The sequence below is a fragment of the Melozone crissalis genome, unplaced genomic scaffold (genome assembly GCF_028551555.1).
Source record: "Melozone crissalis strain CALT ecotype California unplaced genomic scaffold, PUWL_Pcris_2 ptg000005l_1, whole genome shotgun sequence".
NCBI lineage: Eukaryota > Metazoa > Chordata > Aves > Passeriformes > Passerellidae > Melozone > Melozone crissalis.
Window position 1 is genome coordinate 65369481 of NW_026535783.1, and position 20143 is coordinate 65389623.

At 39.5% G+C, this 20143-nt stretch overlaps 1 protein-coding gene across 3 annotated transcripts in view; it reads right to left on the reverse strand.

Moving 5' to 3' along the window:
* FER (FER tyrosine kinase) overlaps positions 1 to 19229 on the reverse strand; it is a 164513-nt gene extending 145284 nt beyond the window's left edge. For 2 of the 3 annotated variants that reach the window (XM_054281976.1, XM_054281991.1), the window contains exons 1-3: positions 19164 to 19229; positions 6126 to 6238; positions 724 to 982 (exon numbers count right to left, since the gene is read on the reverse strand). In XM_054281976.1, coding sequence (XP_054137951.1) covers positions 724 to 930 — 207 coding nt within the window. In that variant the 5' untranslated portion in view covers positions 931 to 982; positions 6126 to 6238; positions 19164 to 19229. The remainder of the gene's footprint in view (positions 1 to 723; positions 983 to 6125; positions 6239 to 19163) is intronic. The other variant, XM_054281984.1, reaches the window with a different exon arrangement.
* Positions 19230 to 20143: the final 914 nt, after the last annotated feature.

The window sequence follows — 20143 nt, forward strand, 5'->3', positions numbered from 1 at the left end:
AGGATTCACTCCAGACTGAATGGACTGTGTAACCTCTGCTACAGAACAAGGGCCAAGAGCCGAATAAGCCATCAAAACAGAATAGTCTTCTCTTGCCAGTAAAGATTCCAGGTCTGGAATAAAACTTTCAAACAGGTGATAAGGGAAGTTTGCTTAATTATTACATTTACTTGGAGCTGCTCTAAATCTAAAAACCAGTAATTTGGAGAATAGCCTTACCTTTTAAAAAAGTCAACACAGTTCCTTTAAACAGAATACAAAACCTCACAATTATGAGAAACATCCTGAATTAATGTTTTCTTCTTACAACACATGCCGCAGTGTGAGTAACAGCTGGAATGCTAGGGCTTGCCTTAGTTTCCTGGCATTTTTCTATTTCTGTCACAAATTCTGTATAGCATAAACAATAGTTCCTATCTTAAAAGAAAAGCTTACTATAGCATACTTGATTTTCAAAGCATTAAACAAAGAGACAGGCTCAACCCATTCATGTAAAATACTGAGTTTCAAGAATCAGGATTGATTCTCATTCAGTTATTTTTTTCAAAGCAAGACTAGAGCTCAACTTATGCATATTTCACTGACAAATTAAAATAATCCATTTTAAATACTTTGTCAACATTAACTCTCAAGAAACTGAATGGACAGGAATCCAACTAAAACCAAAAAAATAAAAGTAAACCCAAAACCCAAGGATATTCCAAATTCAAACTTCAGACTTACCTTGGACACATTGCTGATATAATCCAATTGACAAGCGCTCTCTTTATCTACTTGGTTACAAAGATTCTGTAAAGTGGACGCATATTCTTTATCACTTTTTACTCTCATTACCATAAATTTCTTCACTGTTTCCAGCAGTCGTAGTTCCCAGTCTTGCAGTTTTAATAAAGCATCATGAGAATACTTCAGGTCACCTCCAAACCCCATTTTTTAAGGCACTATATACCAGACAGGGGAAAATAGAGGCTCTTCACCACATCTGAAAGGGAGAACAAGACTGATGAGACAATTATCAAAAGAAAAAACTTCTGGTGAGACAATGGGCAATTATTGATGCCTGAACCCTGAAATCACCTAATCATAAGATTAACCACACACATTAACTTCCTCAGTGTAAACTGAAAGGAGGCTCAGAGCACTGTTTTTAACAACAAACTCTGACTGGAAAATATTTCAGCCTTAGAATTCCAGTTCACATTTCTGCAAAATCATTCCTTCCTAACCTAAAGTACAGTATGAAAGTAAAGATAACAGCATCTAAGACAAACACTTAAGACCAATCTACATATTTAACCAAATAAGCACAGTATCTCCAGACAAGCTGCCAGCTGCACTTTTCTACTCCTGATGACCTGAAACATTTGTTTCTCACGTTTACTCTCCTAAGAGCACAGAAAAATCCACATAAAGCACTGCATCTGTGAGAAGTTGGTAACTATTTAGAAGCTAGTTTGCTCCCAAGCCCTGTGTTAACAGGCCATTAAACCTGCAGATTCAACCTCCCAAAAAACCAGAAAATATCCCAAAGTAGGTTTCCCATCCAACCATACACTAGTCCCCTGGGTCAGAGTTCTTTAGTTCACACCATTTTACCCTAGGACAGGCCAGTCTTACTGTACCAAACTGACATAAAGTAAGATTGATAAACACATAAAATATGCTGCCTTATGAAACCCTGCAGCAGAACCAATTGCTAGAGTTAGCTCTGAAACATCTGCATCTGATGGTGATAAACACACAGCTATATTGTGGAAGAGCTGAAACCACACAAAGAAGTAATTCCTACATACTCTTGTACAAGGTTTTGTAATGTGGGCTGAACCCTCTTTTCTGTGTACACACCACCTGTTCCTATATTAATCAGCTTCAAGTAGGTAAGATAAACTTATATAAACTGCAACCCTTATCTCTGGACTGCAGTGCAGCCACAGCCTGTGCACTTCCTATTCACTAATTCCTGCACTACAGCAAAGTCTTGGTTCTTTTTAACACAGAAATACCAATTTCTTCATAGACTTTACACATTACCACTTAAATTAGCAGAGTTCTACAAACATTAACAAATTTATCTTCCTAGCAGTCCATTGAGGGAAGTAGGACTAGTATTCATATTTTGCATTAAGAACTGATACACATAAACTAATGTCAACACTGTGGCAGCTCATACCAACATGTACAAGGCTTAAAGACAGACTTTGCAGAGTGCCTAGCATTTTAGCATGTTAGGTATTCAGAAAAAATAAATATGTTACTGGCTTCAGTTACGGCACAAAATTTCTGAAGATTTTGCAAATCAGAACCTCAAGCAACCTCTGAAATAAGCCTCATGTACTATGTGTTTATTCTTAGAAAAGAAACCATGCTACAAAACAAAACAAAGATGCAATAAAGAAAACTAGAACTGTGACACATTACTATGTATCTACACAATACAGACAAGTCAAAGCTGTATGAGTAACCTTAAACCTGTAAGCTTTCATAAACTCTTTAATTTGAAGCTGTATATTTTAGTCAGAATCTTTCTTGATGGCTAGGAATTCAGTCATACGCAGCAACAGTAAATAGTTTATGTTGGCTGTATTTATGAACTATGTCATTAGTAGCATTATGAAAATACCTCCACAGTTAATATTGAGGAACACTCTTGTAGAACCACAAACATTTTAGTAACATGAACCAAAGAAAAAAAAACCTTAAAGTCCCTGTTTATTAACATGACTAAAGCTGCAGTAGTGAATTTTCAATGTCCTTTACATCTAAACCCATTTTTATGACTTTTCATCTTTCTCCTACCTCATTTTAGCACATTACCAAACTCTCCTAGCAGAACAGCTGTGAGAAAAGATAGTACCCTTGTTTCCTTATATCCAGATTTAGAAGAGATGGGAACTGAGTCTCACAGTGAAGTTCGGCTTTGTATTATGAGTAAACTAATGGCTTGCTTGCTTTTACCCTAGCCTCTGTTTTTTATTGAGAGGCAGTATGGCAAGGGAAGGAGGAAATATTCTCAGCATGTGATATTTAAGTCTGCTTCTAGTGACTTACAAAGGAGATATGATTACAAATATCAATAGAACAAAAGACCCAACAATATCTTACTCCAGCCTGCTAAGTTCCTCTACATGAAGCAGTAAACAGATTTTTTTTCCAATTCCACTATTAGATGCCTGGATACATAGGCAAAAATCGTACACATACTGGACTATCATCTTTGTTTTAAATTATTCCTTTCTCTGTGATAGAAGCAGCACAGCAAAGAATTGTTTTGCAAAAGTGGTACAATTCTGATTTGCTAAAACTAACAAGCACAGAAACTGAGAACTGATGACTCCCAAATGGGTAAGTCAACTGCCATGTGACTTCCATGTAAATTGAGAAAATGTTCAACCAAGACATCCAGCCAAATTCAAGTGCTTTATTTGGAGGCTAAGAAATGGTGAAGAAGTATTCAAGACCTAAGCCACTTGACAAAGCTTAAATTTTGATAAACTAAAAACTAATTCTGTTGCTTTAAACCACTTCTGATTTTTAATGTTTTTAAACAACAGAAAACAGTACAGATCACACAGACATTAATTTGAAGTCAGAACTGTAAGATTTAGCAAACACATGAACACACAAATCTGATTTTCAAATACTCTTAAAAAACAAAAGCAAATTTTCAAGCAGTGGTCAAAAATACTATATCTAGCACCAACACAGACAGGTATTTTTCCAAGTTTGCTATGTCCCTCGTTAGTGACCACAGATGAGACGACAGCTGCCCTACAGGGCCAGAGCAATACAGCAGAATATTTCAGTCAGAAGGGACCTACAGTGATCACCCAGGCACAGCAATGCATTTAGATCAGCCCTGTGTCTCCAACCATGGCACCACAAGACATTTAAGAACAACAGACTAGCTGGGCTGCAATTCATGGTGTGATTCTCCTTGTGCTTCCCCACGTTCACAGCTACTGGATTATGGGATACTAATATTCCCCTATTTTTTGGCTTTACCACACAACACTAAAACACTCACGCTGAAAGACAAAGATTCCCAGAGAGATTTTGTAATCACAGACCACTGGCAAAAAAAATCAGCAAAACCAGCAAAATCTGAACCCAGAAAAGATTTAATGTGGAACTGGTATGAGATATGAGGAGTTTGAGACACAAGCATATTTTCTTCTCTAATGTTCAAAAGATGAAAATACAGTGTGAGCGCTATTCTGGCAGAAAAAAATTCTCAAAAAAACATAGGAGAGTATTTTATCTTAACGGAAAAACCAGAGATGGCATGAGGTTTTAAAACAAACTAGACGGAGAAGTGATAATAACAAACATGATATGCTAAATTCATACAGAAATAAAAACCTTCAGGAATTGCTTTACTCTTACTGTGAAGAGATTTCTTCTGCTTCTGGCAGATATCCATGAGGTTTATCTCTTTTTCCATATGTGAACGAAGCTTGCACAATTTGACATGCCAGTGAAGTTTCAAACAGAATTGCACCACGTCTTGTAAAAGCAATAAAACACCAGTACCACCAAATAAGACAAATGAGCTTCAGCTATTTTTTATATTTTGAAATATAAGATATATATAATATCTTAGAAGATATGTAATATCCTATATTATCTATTACAGACATAGATACAGATGGCTAAAAAAATTACTGTACCTGCAAATTAGTCAAAAAATATTTATTAAACTTGGGAGTAAAATGCATCTCACAATCAATTCCAAGAAAGTAGGACTTACGTTCTTTACAGTGTTACGCTCAAAACAACGAACTAATCACTCACAGGAAGTACACATTGAATGTACATTCAATAATATAGCGTGAATGAGCAACCAGATCTTAAACTGTTCTAAATTTAAGCAGAGTTACCAAAGACAATTTAAAATTTCTGTCAACCATCAACACAGTCGTGCAGTCAGATTCCAAACAAATCAATGTTAAATTTTTTCACCCAAACAGTGAGAAACTTCAAGGAAGTTGCTGGTCACATAATCCTTCAATATTGTAACACTCCCCTCAGGAAATAAAACCAGCATTCCAGTTAGTCATGCTGCTGGATTCCAGCAGCAACTCTGAAGAAAGTAGTTTCCATAACCCATGTATGTTTAATTTAACGATTGCAATCTGACTGCGACACATGAAAGTGGCCACGCTATGTCTGACCAAAGGTCCTGCGTCTGACACTGACTGAAATCAACTGAGCAAGGAAGAACCGAGCAGATACAATGCAACACTTCCACTTGTAACAACTGGTGTCTTCCGCTACATATTGCCATCACTTATATCCAAGGCTGTGACTTTATAAACTTAAAATAATGATGGATCTAAAGTTGGAACTTATGGTTTCACAGTACCAGCAACAAGGTAGGCAACTAAAAAGCCACAAACCCAGAAAGCACCTGGCCCCCAGCTAAATGCGGAACAGGAAAGCACATCACAGATCTGGATTCTCCCACTCTTCATATGCTGACCATGAATTTAGATTACTCCTAAATCTGCATGGGCTCCAAATCATAGAGAATACAGCATGTCTCTTATTCTGCAAACACTTTCTACAAACATTAAAAATATTTCAAAATCAGAAAAGAAAGAGGATTTGGATTCAGGAGACAAATCCTTAAAATCAAGGCTTCTATACCAAACTAAAAGCGTTTTTACAATAGATTATGAATTTGTTAGACAGTCCTCCTCAATTTCTCAATGTGAGGCTTACAATAGTTATATTCCATTAAAATAATGAAATAAATCATTCTTAGTGTTCCATCCACACCTTAAACAAAAATTAGACAGTCAAACAACTGACATTTCTGTTAGTGTAGGATCCATTCCTGGAATGCACAAGACCATGAAACACAAAACACATACATTATCTACCCTTTGTGTACACTAATCTCATATTCATAAGATCATCTTCGTATGCATAGATATGATGCATACAACATAAACTAGTAAAACTAACCCTTCTGCAGAGCTTTTGTCAACAATAAACATCCAAAGGGGTAATAAAAGTTTGCCTGATTATTTCAAAGCTGATTTGAAATACTGGTCCATTCAAAGCAAAGCAGGCACCTAATTTTCAGGAAAGCTCTTCCGCAAAGCATAACTTAGCCCACATACCTTAAAAGTTTTCCTTCAGAAATGTCCTTTAGCACAGTTTTCCTATGTCAGCAGCTACTTCCTCTGATTTTCACCTACTGAAAGATACCTTTTTTTTTTCTTTTCTGGGGACTCTGTGAAAGAAAAACATATCAAACTTCTTTTAACTATCTCACCATTTTCAAATACATTGCAAAACTCAAACTTAGGTAAGTTGCCCTGCATTTTCAGATTACCAGAGGCCAGTTTTTAAAAAAAAAAAAAAAAAAAAAAAAAAAAAAGACAGTACAACTAAAAGGAAAGAGCAGATTTCTCAAATGACTGCTAGCAATAGTATGCTATCACTTAATACACATAATTTTGAGTGAAGAAATAATTTTGTCTCTACACATGTAAGAGAAGATTTTTCTTTAAGTTCTTGGAATTTTTTATGACAAGTGTACTGTAGCTGAAAAATTAGACAATTTTACTTATTTATGAATCTTGCCCTTGGTAAAATGAAAACAGAAATCTATTAAGGAAAATGAAAGCACAGAAGGCCGAAATTTGTTATATGGAAGACCAAGTTAGTAGTGGTAATTTCATAAGAGTGGAAGAAAACAAGTGGCAATGAGAGAAAGGAACCACTCAAGACACATACATTTCTGTCTGGCTCTAACTACTCTAAGATCTAGAAAAGTAGGAGGTCAGGAAGTTAGGATGACTAGCAGGACCAAAACTTCAAATCATAAATCTGGACCACAATTTAGGTGAAGCAAACTGACACAGAAGGTTTTGAGGGTTTATATTAAGGAAAAAATATATTGGGTTTAAAGAATGATAAAGAACAAGCTTTGCACACAACTTACAAGTGTAAGGTATACTGTATAATCTCTGCGTGTGGACCCATGATAAGCATTCACTCACAATCTCACACCACAATGTCCAACTTCAAATGAGACATTCCATAACAGTTTAGCAATGCCCTCATAGGAAAAAACACATAAAGCAAAACTGAAAGAAAGACAAGTGCGTAGGGGTGAAGAAAACAAAACTATTTTCAAATTCTCCATTATTTAAAACAAAACACTGCTCACAGACGCATTCATAAAACCTTGAGAAGGGACAGTCTTAGCTCACATTCAAGAAGCATTATTTAGTATTCCCTTCTGGTTACTTAGTATGTTTGAGAAACAAAGAACTGCCTAATATAAATACAAAACTTCTATTCTCCATGACAAAAATAGAAAAGACTAAGTGATGCTAAGATTCAGGCACTGAAAAGGATCAGCAAGTAGATACGAAAGGAGAAAAAAAAACCACAGGAGGTTACAAGCATTATAAAATTCATCACATTTCTAAGAAACAGATATAAAATAATTTATTCCAAATTTGCAAAGCCCAAGGGTAAGTCTCCACTAGCAAAAAAGTACAAGCAAGAGCAAAACATTAGAGTAAATCTGGCTCATCTTACTAACATAAATACAAAGTGGGTAGAAGAAACACCAGTCACTGGACAGGAACATAAATCCTAATCCCCATTCAAATGGAACTCATGAAAGTGGAACAAACACCACCACCAGCACCTGGGCACATTCAAGTTTCATGCAGATGTTAAGAACTGCATGTGGTAAAATGAAGCCCATAAAAAAATTCCATTTATCAAATGAAACAACAGATTGGAGCCACTTCAACACAAAAAAGTTCTATCTTCTGCTCCCTGAACACAAACAACACCACACCTTTATTTCTCTTTTTAAAGAACTGAGCTATCACGTATTTTGGAGTGCAGAATTTTGTCAATAAGAAAACTAAACACAAACCCCACTTTTCTTTAGAATTCCTGTTACTATTAACTTTTTACCTATGTGCATTTTTTCATCTGTACACAGGTGATTAGTAGAACTTAAAGCTGGTAATGCAAGTCCAATACAGGTCTAATTGACAGGCATAGACTAGCTAGTACATGGAATCATAATAAAAGCTTTCCAGTGAATTGCACAGCCATCTGCCAGAAGGCAATAAAATCTCACAATATGTCCACTGTTATTTCTGAGCTCAAACATAGCAGAATCTGATAGTTACAAACATCTTGCTACCTCAATGCAATAATTCACTAGCTAATGAAGATATAAAAGACAAACTTATAGGAAGATAAAGACAGAACAGAAAACTTAGATGATCTGTTGTTTTCTGAAATTACTAACAAGACAGTTAAGGCCAATCCCCAAATCAGATCCTCTTCAGATTTAGGATATATAACGCATTTTCTAAAAATGAAGCATCCAAGAGGCAATTAAAAATATCAAATTATCAGTAAGAATTCACCAGTCCAACACTCTTGAGCCAAAGCATTGAAATTTCTAAAATATTAATTGTGCAAAAACTTGGGCTTAAGGTGAGCCAAGCAAAGAAGTATCAAGAGAGGAAAATAAATAAATTTTTCCTCAGATGGGACAAGGCAATCAGAAGCACAACACAGTCTGACTCTGATACTGCACAAGATGGTTTAAACCATGCCTAAGAATCTGTAGACTAGAATAAATCAAAAGAAAAAAAGAACAACGCAGCTTTTGCAGAGCAAAATCATGTTTCACAACTTGAAGAGTTCTATGAAGGCATCAAGGATCCTGTGGGAAAAGGTGCTGGAAGTAGGAAGTTTCTGCTGATGTCTCTGATAGGAAGCTACTAGAGAACTGAAGACCTTGCAGGGTAAGATTAAGAGACAAAGCCTGACAGGGGAAAGAGCTCAGAAGCATCTCCATAATCTGTGCCAGGACTTGGACTGCTCTCCAGAATGGTTACCTGCCTATACATCATAACAGAAGCATCTGTGCTTTATACAAAATTATTCTGATTCATCAAAACCGACAAACCATTACAAAACTTGCAAAACCTCAGAACACTGAGCAGCAAGCACAGAAAGCAGCAGATGAAGTCACATGTCAATAAATGCAACATAATACACTGGTAGGAGTTATTAAATAACAGTGCCAGAAAAAACTGTAAGAGAACACATAGCTTCAAAAACATTTGTTCAGTGCTTTCAAGCAGTCAGGTTAGAAACCATCCAGAATATTAAACTATTTTTTAATGAAGGGAAGGGAAAACATAACATAGTCTTATGCTGCTGATAGATTAGTGGTATCCCTGTATGTTGAAGTTCTTCTAGCTAAAGAAAAACTTAAAGCATAAAAAAATATATAGATAATATTGATCATAGCATGGAGCAGCTTACACACAAAGAGAATTCTTAGCTCACAAAAAATGTAAGAATGACAGGTGTAAGATCAAAGTACACCAAAAGAAAAATCATTGTAGCACAAAGTGATGTGCTATGTCAAATGCCTGAAGTGTTTTCCAGAAGAACTCGAGAACATCAAATGAAATTCTTAAAAAGTTGCTCTTATGTCCTTCTTGCCCAGAAAATAATTAAATTAGATAATTCAATGCCTAAAGACATTTCTGAGACCATGAAACAAAGAAGTACAAATTTATCATAAAAATTCATTTTAAAAACAGATCTGTAGAACAGTAAGAGTTCCATCTCAAGATGTCTCTAAACTGTAAAAGCAAAACAGGAACTACTAGTCAATATTTATGCCAACAGCCCCTTCTTATCTGACAGTAGCAAGTACTGAGCTACATGGATTTTACTTGGCCAGGCACTAACATCCTCAAACAGTGCACTCTCACTCTCCCATTTGTGCACCTGTAGGAAGATCACATTTTTTCTTAGCAGTTCCTGCAGCTGTGATGTTATTAAAAATAAATGCAAATAAGAAGCAGTGGGCTTCATCAAAGAATAGGATTTACACTTAGCAGCAATCCAAAAAAAAGTGAAACAGACAGAAGCCCAAAAAGACAGCCCCCAGATTCTCTACCTAGAATCACAAGACAATTCTAATTTTTTTCAATCTTTCCTTTTAAACCACTTTCTAAACCACTGCTCTCCTCTGAACACCCTGCAACTGGTCTCCATCTCCCATAAGAAGTCAGAAGTTGAAACTGTAGGACCAACTGTAGGACCAACCAACTCTGACAAGAACAAGAAATTAGTTCAAATTACTTTCAAGCTCCTTGCCCATGTGCTTACCCTCTTTCCAACAACTTGATAATAAATCCTTATTTGTTCATTATCCAAAAATTCATGTTCTTTTTCTACATAATTTCATCTTCCACCACCACATATCCACTCTGTCCAGCCTACAAACAGCCAGTGAGCTTTCATACTCACTGACCCCTGCTTTGTTCCAGATGACATCTTCCATTTTCCAAGACTATTTGAAACAGTAATCTCATTCTCCTCCCCATCTTCAGCTGTTTGCCACTTCCCATGACCTGGTAACTTGCTCAGCACGTTCTTTATCATCTCAGGCCTTTTGTGAAAGAATGGGCAAAGGGTAGAGCTGACATCTGGTAGCAAACCATGCAGTAAGTGCTTTTTAGGTGCAGTTACTTAACCAGCTTTGTTTCCACCCGACAGAAGTTTCTACCTTACAGTCACAGCTAAAAAGCAAGACTGAATCTCATCAGGCAGACAAACAAGAAGGTGAAGGCACATACAGGTTAAGAAGAAAAGAGCTAGTCCAGCTGACAGAAGTCACATCCTGTCACTAATGCTTCAAGATTCTTCTCTTGTCTTGTTGACTCTGAGAAAGTGACAAAATGAGCCACACACCCTTCTTTTGCTTTCAAAGCTAAACACGCCTAGTTTCCCATTACCTTTCATGAGTTTACAAGAAAGAAAAAGCTTTCCTTCCTCTAATTTTTCCAAGAATTACACTTTCCTTAAATTCAGCTCCAGGACTCAAAGAAAGGCAGAGAAAAGCAGGCCCTCAATAGAGAATTCCTGACTGACAAATTTTTACTGACCTCTCAATTCTGCAGTGTTGCAACATGTATCACCACACTAGATCCTAAAAGAAAAATGGATTGAGCAGGATAAGGCTGCTAAAAGTGACTATCACAGGGCAGGTACTGTGCATCTCCAGCCTGGCTAACCAATTCTACCAGCTAAAGAGAAAGGCTGTTCCAGAATTACGAAGAAATACATAATGTTAAAATGTCCAAAAATAGGCCACAATTTGAAAACATAATAAAAAATACATCAGTGACTCAAGCTCACTTAAAGTGTGTACTATACAGTGTATTAAAGAAACCTCTGAGCAAAAAAAAGAGAAGCTAAAGAAAATTAAACTATTGCATTTTCAAGGGATTTCTTGTCTTAGACAACTAGTGAAGGTAGAAACAACTTCTAGAAAAAGTCAACACTGAAATTAAAAAGTACCTGTAGTAACCACCTCAACTGAAGAGTTACTTTAAGCATGTTAACTTACATCTTTGCTGATTTCTCTTAGATATTTAGATTTCAATTAGCTACCAAGTTCTTTAGTCGGAAGGAAGGAAGCAGTCTCCTGTATTTGAAAAAATACCCCAAACCTCTGAAAGTAGCATTTCACATCTTGATATCCATCATCAGTCTCAAGATGAATACATAGCAAGTCAGAAGTAATACACACAAAGCCCACATGCAAATCCTGAGTCCCAAGGCTGCCTATGTAAGCACAGCTGCCTATGTAAGGGGAACAGGATTGAAGAATACTCCTACTGGAGGCCTCTCACCATCACAAAGCTACACCTAAGACTTCTCCTGAAGACTTCAGGTCCCAAAATTCACTGGCTGCTGCCATTGCACATTTCAACTTAGAAATCCAGGGTACTACCAGAAGCTTCTCCCAGTAGCACTGTCTTAGTTCTCAAGATTCAAGAACAGCCATAGAAAAAGATAAATCCTCAGGATGTGAAGTACTTTATAAAGTCTAGAGACATTTAATTTCTTCCTATGGCCCAATATCAGCCAGAATGTCTCACTTCAGACAAAACAATTAGGTAAGACATCTGCCATTAGTCTGTAATAAACGACAATGTGGTCTCCTCAGGAGAAACATAATCTAGTTCCAAGTATTTATTGCTCTTTGGAAAGAAACTGAAAGAGCAATCAGGATGTTTCTTCCTCTTGCCTCCTTCATTAAACTAATCACATCCTTCTGGTTCATTAAACCTTCTACTTAGTTAACTCACTGTTCATTTAGTCTTCTTGGGGTCACTTATTTCCTTGGCATAATTGTACCACATTTAATGTAGTTTGATTACACAGTATTTTGTACAGAAAATACTAGCCATGAGGACCATAGGTCCATGAGATAGTTCTGTCTCTTCCTAACTACAGATATTCCAGGCTGTTGCACTGCTGGAGATACAACCTATCCTGTGGTTCAGCGAAAGCTGTTGCCTCAAGCCTCTGTTTGCTGCTCCTGAACTGACTGCTCCTTCCCATCTCCATACAGTGATAACTCTCTGTCTTAAATGGGACACAGTTACTCTCACCAGAAATGCAAATGACTGAAAGATGCATTTATTGAACCTTCTTATATGCTTTAAGTGTGTAACAAATTTTATTACATACATTCTAGAGACATACACCAAAATGTAAAATCTACCTATTCTTTTCTTAGTTCCAGTGAGTTCTGTCTGGGTTCATCAGCCATCCTAGCTAAAGAACATTCCTTCTGAAGAATATTATTCTCATTTGAAAATGTATGAGCTTTAATTAATGGATGCTATTACAAACAAGTAAAAGTGGTAGAGACTTAATCTTCCAGATGTCTGGACAAGTGATCCTGAAGTGCACATGCATGATTGGAGTCTTCACATGGAAATTTATTTGCATACATAAGATTCAGCCTATCTGATCTTTATTGCACTAGATTATTATTTCATATCCAGCCTTTCCTTCTGCCGCCCAAAAGTGTTCTTTCCAGAGATTATACCAGGCAGCCAGTATTTCAGCTAAAAGGACAATATTCTTCATAACATAGTGTCATTCAGAAACAAGTTAGAGATGACAATATTGCTGTACTGTAGACAAGGGTTATTTAGCTCCCTCAGAATTCTTGTCTTACTGTCCTCTGAGATACCTAAAGGGAATTTGACTGCATCTCTAAAGCAGAAATCCCAACTTAATCTGAGAAAAATTCTGTAGAGAGACACAAGCCACACTATTGTAATGGCCAAATGCTGATAACCCTCTGCTTAATCAAAGCTTTGGAAATGGCAGCTCCCCCCCACCAAAAGCAGACTGACCACACCCACACTGCTAACCCCTACAGCCCCACTCAGGCTCCCCAAGCCTGGATGGGGTGACTGGTGATGAAATAGCAGAGCACAAGAAATCGCTGTGTCACAGCCCACTGGACTGATTTTTTGCACAGGGTATGCACTGCATGCTTCCCGGAAACATGAGGCCTTGGGACACAAGGCATACAAGGACAGGATACCTCCTGAAGACTGTTCTGCAAAGGGCACAAATCTCCTGCAATGAGTTCCCACATTGGGTCTGAAGCAGAGCCTGGAGTAAACTGCCATCAGTTGGCTTCCCTTCAGAGGATACCACCTGGCTCCAGAGAAGGAGAGCTGGAAGCTAGAACACAACAACTGACTCTGAGATTTTGACTTCAGTAAGAATGACATATAATTACCTTCTCTTATTAAAAAAATCATTTAGATAAATTAGATTATCTGGATGCCAATTAAATTTATTAAAATAGTAGCTTCAAATTTACTTAACACATTCACTGATGAGAGATTTTGCGCTCCAATTTCAACATTCACCTAATCCAAAAGCCAGAACTGGTATTGTATAGCTTTCCTCTATCTTTGTTACAGACCCTATAGAACTGTTTGCTTTTTCAGATGCTCACTTCAACTGACACCATTTTCTCTGTCTTTGGCATTTTCTTTTATCTGATGAACTTCAGTTTATCAACAATATAATGAAAATTTCAGAAAAGTTGGGAGGTAACACAGCATTCACAGCATTGACAGACAACAAATATACCTAAAATAAACAAGGATGTGTTTATCTGATTCCATGTTTTCTATTTTTTAACCAGTAAAAAGCTGCTGTAAAGTTCTATGATTTTTCTTAACATTGCAATTCTCACATTTTTACAAAGCTTAAGTTGTCCCATTTTTTGAACTTTGCCTGACTGTAACCCTTATCTGTTCTTCCTGAAACTTAGAGAACAAATGCTGCAGCTTATTATTTTACACTCATGAACATTTGAAAGCAGAAGCCACAACTAGGAAGTCAGATGCTATCTGAAAGACACATGTAATCTAGAAAGGAAGCTTTAGCATAATTCTAAAAAGCTGTACTTGAGCAGACACAATAGTAATACACTGCAGTGATCATAATTTAACAAATTTATACAATGTAACAGCAGATAAAACAAGCTTAATATATTCAAAAATCAGGATTTATCCTATGATGCTACTCCTAGTTGTTTATCTGTTTACCAAAGGTGAATTTTGTGATTTACAAGTGTAGCAGCTAACAACACCCACCAGCTTAGCCATTATTAATAGGTTATTTGCCTGAGTATTAAAGCACCAAATATTCAATAAAATAATTCTTGTCTTATTTAATAACTATTAAATCTATGTCCTTTACAGCTCTCTATTACAAGAAAGAAAACAACTTATAACTGCCACTCTCAATTCAAACAGCAAACATTACAAATGTGATGACAGACAATGTGAGCTACAATATGCTGTCAATATATGGAGTAAGATTTTCCAAATTTTCTAAAGCAAAAAGTTAGGCATAAACAGAACTGACAAAAAGCAGCAAAGCTGACAAACTGAGTACGAAATTAGGAGACTCACAAAATGAGGATGCAAACCCAAATTCCACCCTCTTTGGAATACGCGCTATGTGATTGTGTAATTACTTTCATAGAGCTTTTCTCCAGAAATGCCCAACCCATTTATTAGAGAGGATGGAGTGCTCTGAGTATGATTCAGCACTCTGTCAGAGGGGCTCATCTTCATGACTCCTATCAGGCTCATTGCTATAATTGTGTCTCTCCCATTTACTAAACAGTCAATTTCAAGGAACAAATGGCTCATGATTAATACACTTTAACACTGCTCTGGATTTAACTTCTACTTCTGGCAAAGAGTGCTCATGTAATACGCAACAATTCACAGACTTTTCACAGGTTGCCACTACTTACAAGATAACTAGTTTTTCATTAAGTCTTAATTGTGGTAATTTAGTTTTACGCTTAAGTGTAACTTCTAAATGTCTCAGCTCCTCATGTTGAAATAAATCACTTACAGAATCACAGAATGAAAAAAAAAAAGTTGTGAGACTCTTAAGATTAAGTAATGACAATTTCAAGACAGCTACCTGTCTTCAGACCAAGACTTGAATGCCGTATTGAAAAATGCCAAATACATGAGAACCATTAAGAACTTATTCATTAAGTATTTTCTTACTAGCTCATACTAAGAGAGAGTTGCAAGTGGACTATAGTATTCTGCAGGCAGTATTGTACAGCATACCTAAAGAACAGATTAACAGCATACACGATTGTTCTATTTCCCCCTCAACAGCTGACAGCATGTGTTTGTCATAACAGAGAGCTACATGGCAGAAAGCTCTCACAGTATGCAGTTAGTGCTGTTACTCCACATTCACCCTGTCAACAACCTGAAGGAATTATCTGGTCCAACCAGTAACTGTGCCCTCAGCAGAAAATAAGAGCAGCCATACCAGATATCCTAACAAAATATCCTTTTTGCTCAAGGTGCAAGCCCACAACATCAACAACGCTCTAAAGAGCCAACTAGTACACTCCAAAGATTAGTAATTCCGTGAAACCCATACATGGCGACAGAAATCAGACACTGAACCGCAGTAAAGTTATGAGTACAGAGGGTTGTCTCTACAAACTGCTAAGGCGCCCATCTGAGTATTGTAAGCAGGTTAGTAAGAAACCCAGATATGAAGAAAAAAGTTTGAAATTATATGTGGTTAAAGCACCTGGCATTTTCTCTCAAGTGTAGAAAGCAGCAATGCAAGGGAAGCTGGTTACTATAGAGCAAACAGAAATCTGAAATCCAAAGTAGAATGGTGTCATGAGGTACAGTTCACTCACTCAGATTAAAAACAGCATTAAGCCCTAAATTATTGTGAATTTATTTTTAATATCATCAGGGAAACACACAGGAATTTAAAAATTCCATATTATTTCAGACTCCTTACACTGAACTGAACTCTGCACTTAAACTTGAAAGAGAAAATAGAGAAGAATTACCGTAATGGTCAAAAATATGATTTCATGCTACAAGCTGACAGCAATCAAAGCCTTCCATCCAGTGAAGCTGTTCCACAAGAAAAAAATTATAATTCCCTAACACAAAAATAAACACCATTTTAGAAGGACTATTGCTGGTTTTTAAGAATCTTACCCAAACTTCCTATGTACTGTATGATACCATACACTATTAAAATAAGAGGTGACTATCTTCTCTCAAACCCTGGAAACAAAGCTATGAATTTTACTGATTCACTACTGCAAAAAAGTTTCAAAAATACATCTTCATAAAGAAATGCTAGATTTACCTGACACACATGATAAACAGCATAGACTTTCTGCATATTTTCATGCTCCAAATTTTAAATCCTTTAACTCCCTAATAAAATGGTGAATACTCAACAATTTCAAGACTATCTCTACCGTAGAATAAAGCTCTCCACTAGGTTTTTGAAATGTATTTTCACAAGGCAAGTACAGCACCAATATAATTAGGGCAAGACTAAGTGGACAGTTTTATCTTAGAATACGAGCATCTATGCAGTTTACTTCCCAGTGGAATGCATTTAGTCTTTCTTCCCTTACTGCTCTGTTTCTTCTCCCCGCCAGCAAAAAAGTCTCCTTTCCTAGAGCTACTTCCCACACACTGCAAAAAGAACCTCCTCCTTGCAAAGTGATGACCTCATGCTCCTAGCCCATCTCCTTCTATGGAGCAATTCTGGACTTGCTGCCAGCTCTCTCCGCCTTCAGCCTGACATGGCAAACATATCTTCCTTCACCCTGCTGCTCCCAGCTGACGGAACACTGAGGACAGGCGGCAACTGGGAGGTCAGAGCAGGCAGGGAGAGGGGATTTCCCATGGACAAAGAACAGGCCACCAGATGCCAGCCCCACTCTCCTACCACCAAAGCACCTCTGCTCACCACTGCAGGAAGAATGACACTGAACTCTGAACATTTTAAGTATGGAAATGCATCCCATGTTACCTAACTGCAGTGCACCTCCTGAAGGCAAACCTTTCTTCCCTTTTATGCTCTTAGTTAAATACCTCTAATCTAGTGAAGCAAACGTCACTCCCCCTCTCTTAACAAAGGCCCATCTCACCTTCGCATCACTAAAGTTCTGATTTCGAAATTGGTCCAACATCCTGTGCACACACTGATACATTCTTTTATCTTTTTTGCAAGTTAATCTTTAAGCTCCATCAAACAACTCCAGAGGAACTGAAAATTTCTATTCTCTATACTCTGTTCATTGCCTTCTCTAGCCTGTCTTGCTTTCAAGTATCAGAATTATTTCTACATGATCAATTTATACACTGGCAATCCAAATACCAACTGACAAAGGACAAAGGACTCAGCTGTGACATGAAGTTACACTTGCAGAAAATCAGGAAATCTGATGGATAACTCAGCTTTTACTCAGCTAGTAAGTGACATTGTACATAGGAGACCTAATCTTCTCCCTCAATGAAATATCTCCAAAGCCCAAGTTTACTAGGGTTAGCATTCCACACACATGTATTTTAAAGTTTTAATTGTACTGACAATTTTTGTCAACACATTACAAGGAATTTATTAGAAGAGGGAACAGACATCGGTCTCACTAACAATAATCATTACTCTAACTCAACTTACAATGTCCATCATTTGCAATTTGATTTGACTGTGAGCAGATGATGTGTGAATGCCCCACCTCCCTGAGATTCTCAAAGACTACCACTTACATAAAATAAACTGTAGAAGCAACCTCCTTGTTAGGTATTGTAAACAAGTAAAACTAACTTATTTTAATAAACTTATTTTAATACCCAATATTTTTTTGGTCTAGTTTCATGCATCACCTATCATTTTTCACACTGGAACTTCTTGAAGGAATCTGCAGTACAACAGAGCAGACCACCAAAGCCACTCTGAGCAGGTCTGTTGCAAAGCAGGGAAAAGTTATTTCACCTACATGAAAAGCAGTGATGCCCTCCTGCAAAGAGAAAATGAGCTGGCTTGTTTTAAAGGTCTTACAAAACACTGGTGCTCAGACAGATGTGTCATTTTAGGGATGTGCATGCTCATGTGAAGTCCAACCAAACAGAAACATACTCCAACATGAAAAGGGATGTTTAATGCCCACTCGAACACCAAATATAAGTATTCGGTACACGCCCAAATCCCACAATCTCAAACACACAAAGCATCAGAAGGCACACGAAGAGCGCCAGGACAGCGACGCTGACAAGGCCTCACCGTGCAGGCTCCAGCACTAAGGCACAAGCTCTCGCAGGCGGCCGCTGTGCTGCACAGAACTGTCAGGCGGCACCAAGGAGGAAGGGAACTCAAAACCCCAAACCGCCTCCCGGGGCTGCTGCATTTATTGGGAAGCAGGGATGGCCACGCATCGTAGCTGCTGGCGGTGGCCGGCGCGTCCTCCCATTACTCCCAGCACTTCCAGCCCGGCCGGAGCACGGGACGGGAACAGACACGCCCGGCACCGCCGGACCGGGGCCGAACCCGCCCTCTGCCTCCCCCCGCCCGGACCTCGGCGGCGGACCCGGGGAGGGGCGGGACCCGCGCCCGCCGCGCTGCCCCTGCCCCGCCGGGGCGGAGCCGCCGCCGGGCGAGCGGCGCCTCCGACACCTCCCCGCGGGACGCCACCGGGACGCCACCGGATGCGGCCGCCGCCGCCGCCCCGGCGCAACGGAACGCGAGCGGCGCCGCTGCCCGCCCCGCCCCGCCCCGCCCGCAGGTAGAGCCGGCGCGGGGCCCGCCAGCGTCCCCGTGCCGGCCGGGGGTCCCGGCGCTCCCGGGGGTCCCTGGCCGGGGCGGGGCGGGAGCGGCGCCGGCGGGGCGAGGGCGGCCGGACCCCTGCGCGGGCGCGGCGCCGGCGGGGGGCGCGGGCGGCGCGCGCGGACCGTCCCTACCTGACAAGCCGAGCCCCCTCCGCCGCCGCGCGCGTCACGGGCCCGCCCGCGCCGCGTGACCCCGCGCGGACCAATGCGCGCGGCGCCGCCCGCCGCCCCGCCGGCCAATGGCGGCGCGGTCCGCCTCCCGCTGACGCGCGCGCGCGTGCGCGGGGGGGGCGGGGGCGCGCTCCCGTGCCAACGCCTCCCGCGCGCCTCCGTCTCCCGGCAACACTCCCCGCGCGCCACCGCTCCGCGGCCCCGCTCCGCGCCCCCGGGCCGCCACTTCCCTGGGGACGTGCCTGGGACAGCCCGGGGGACTGCCCGGGGGACAGCCCCGTGTCCCCGCAGGTCCCTGCTGCCCGCGCCGGCGGCAGGGAGGGAGGCGTGCGAGGCTCAGCGGTGCGCGATGCTGACTGAGAGTGACTCCTGGGCTGCCGAACAGGTGGACGAGGAGTAATTTGGTGATTTGGTGCTGCAGGAGCTCAGCCAGGGAGAGGCAGCGAGCAGTGAAAAAAGAAAGGCGGTGAAAAAGAAAATTGGGTGTGGAAGGAAAAACAAAAGGGGGAGAAATAAATGGGGCAAAATTTAAGAAGGGGGAGATGGGAAGAAAGGGAAAAAGAAAAGGGGGAAGGAAAAACAAAATAGAAACGAAGGGTGGGTAATGGAAGAAAAAAAGAAGGCAAAAGGAAGAGGAGAGATGGCAGGAAAAAAGAAAGATAAAAAAGTGGCAGGAAAAAGAAGGGAATAAAAGAAAAAAGGGGAAAAGAAAAACTGGAAGGAAAAATGAAGGACAAGAAAGAACAGAAAGAAAAAGAGGGGAGGGGAAAAAAAGAGAAAAAAAGAAAAACAAAAAAAGAGGGAGGAAAAAAATCCCCTTGATAGGTTTCAGGAAAACCCATTAATATTAAAGTTTTTAATATTGTCTTTTATAATAGATTAAGCTGAAAACAAATGAAAAAAAGTCAATTTAATGATTGACAGTAACAAAATCAGATTGC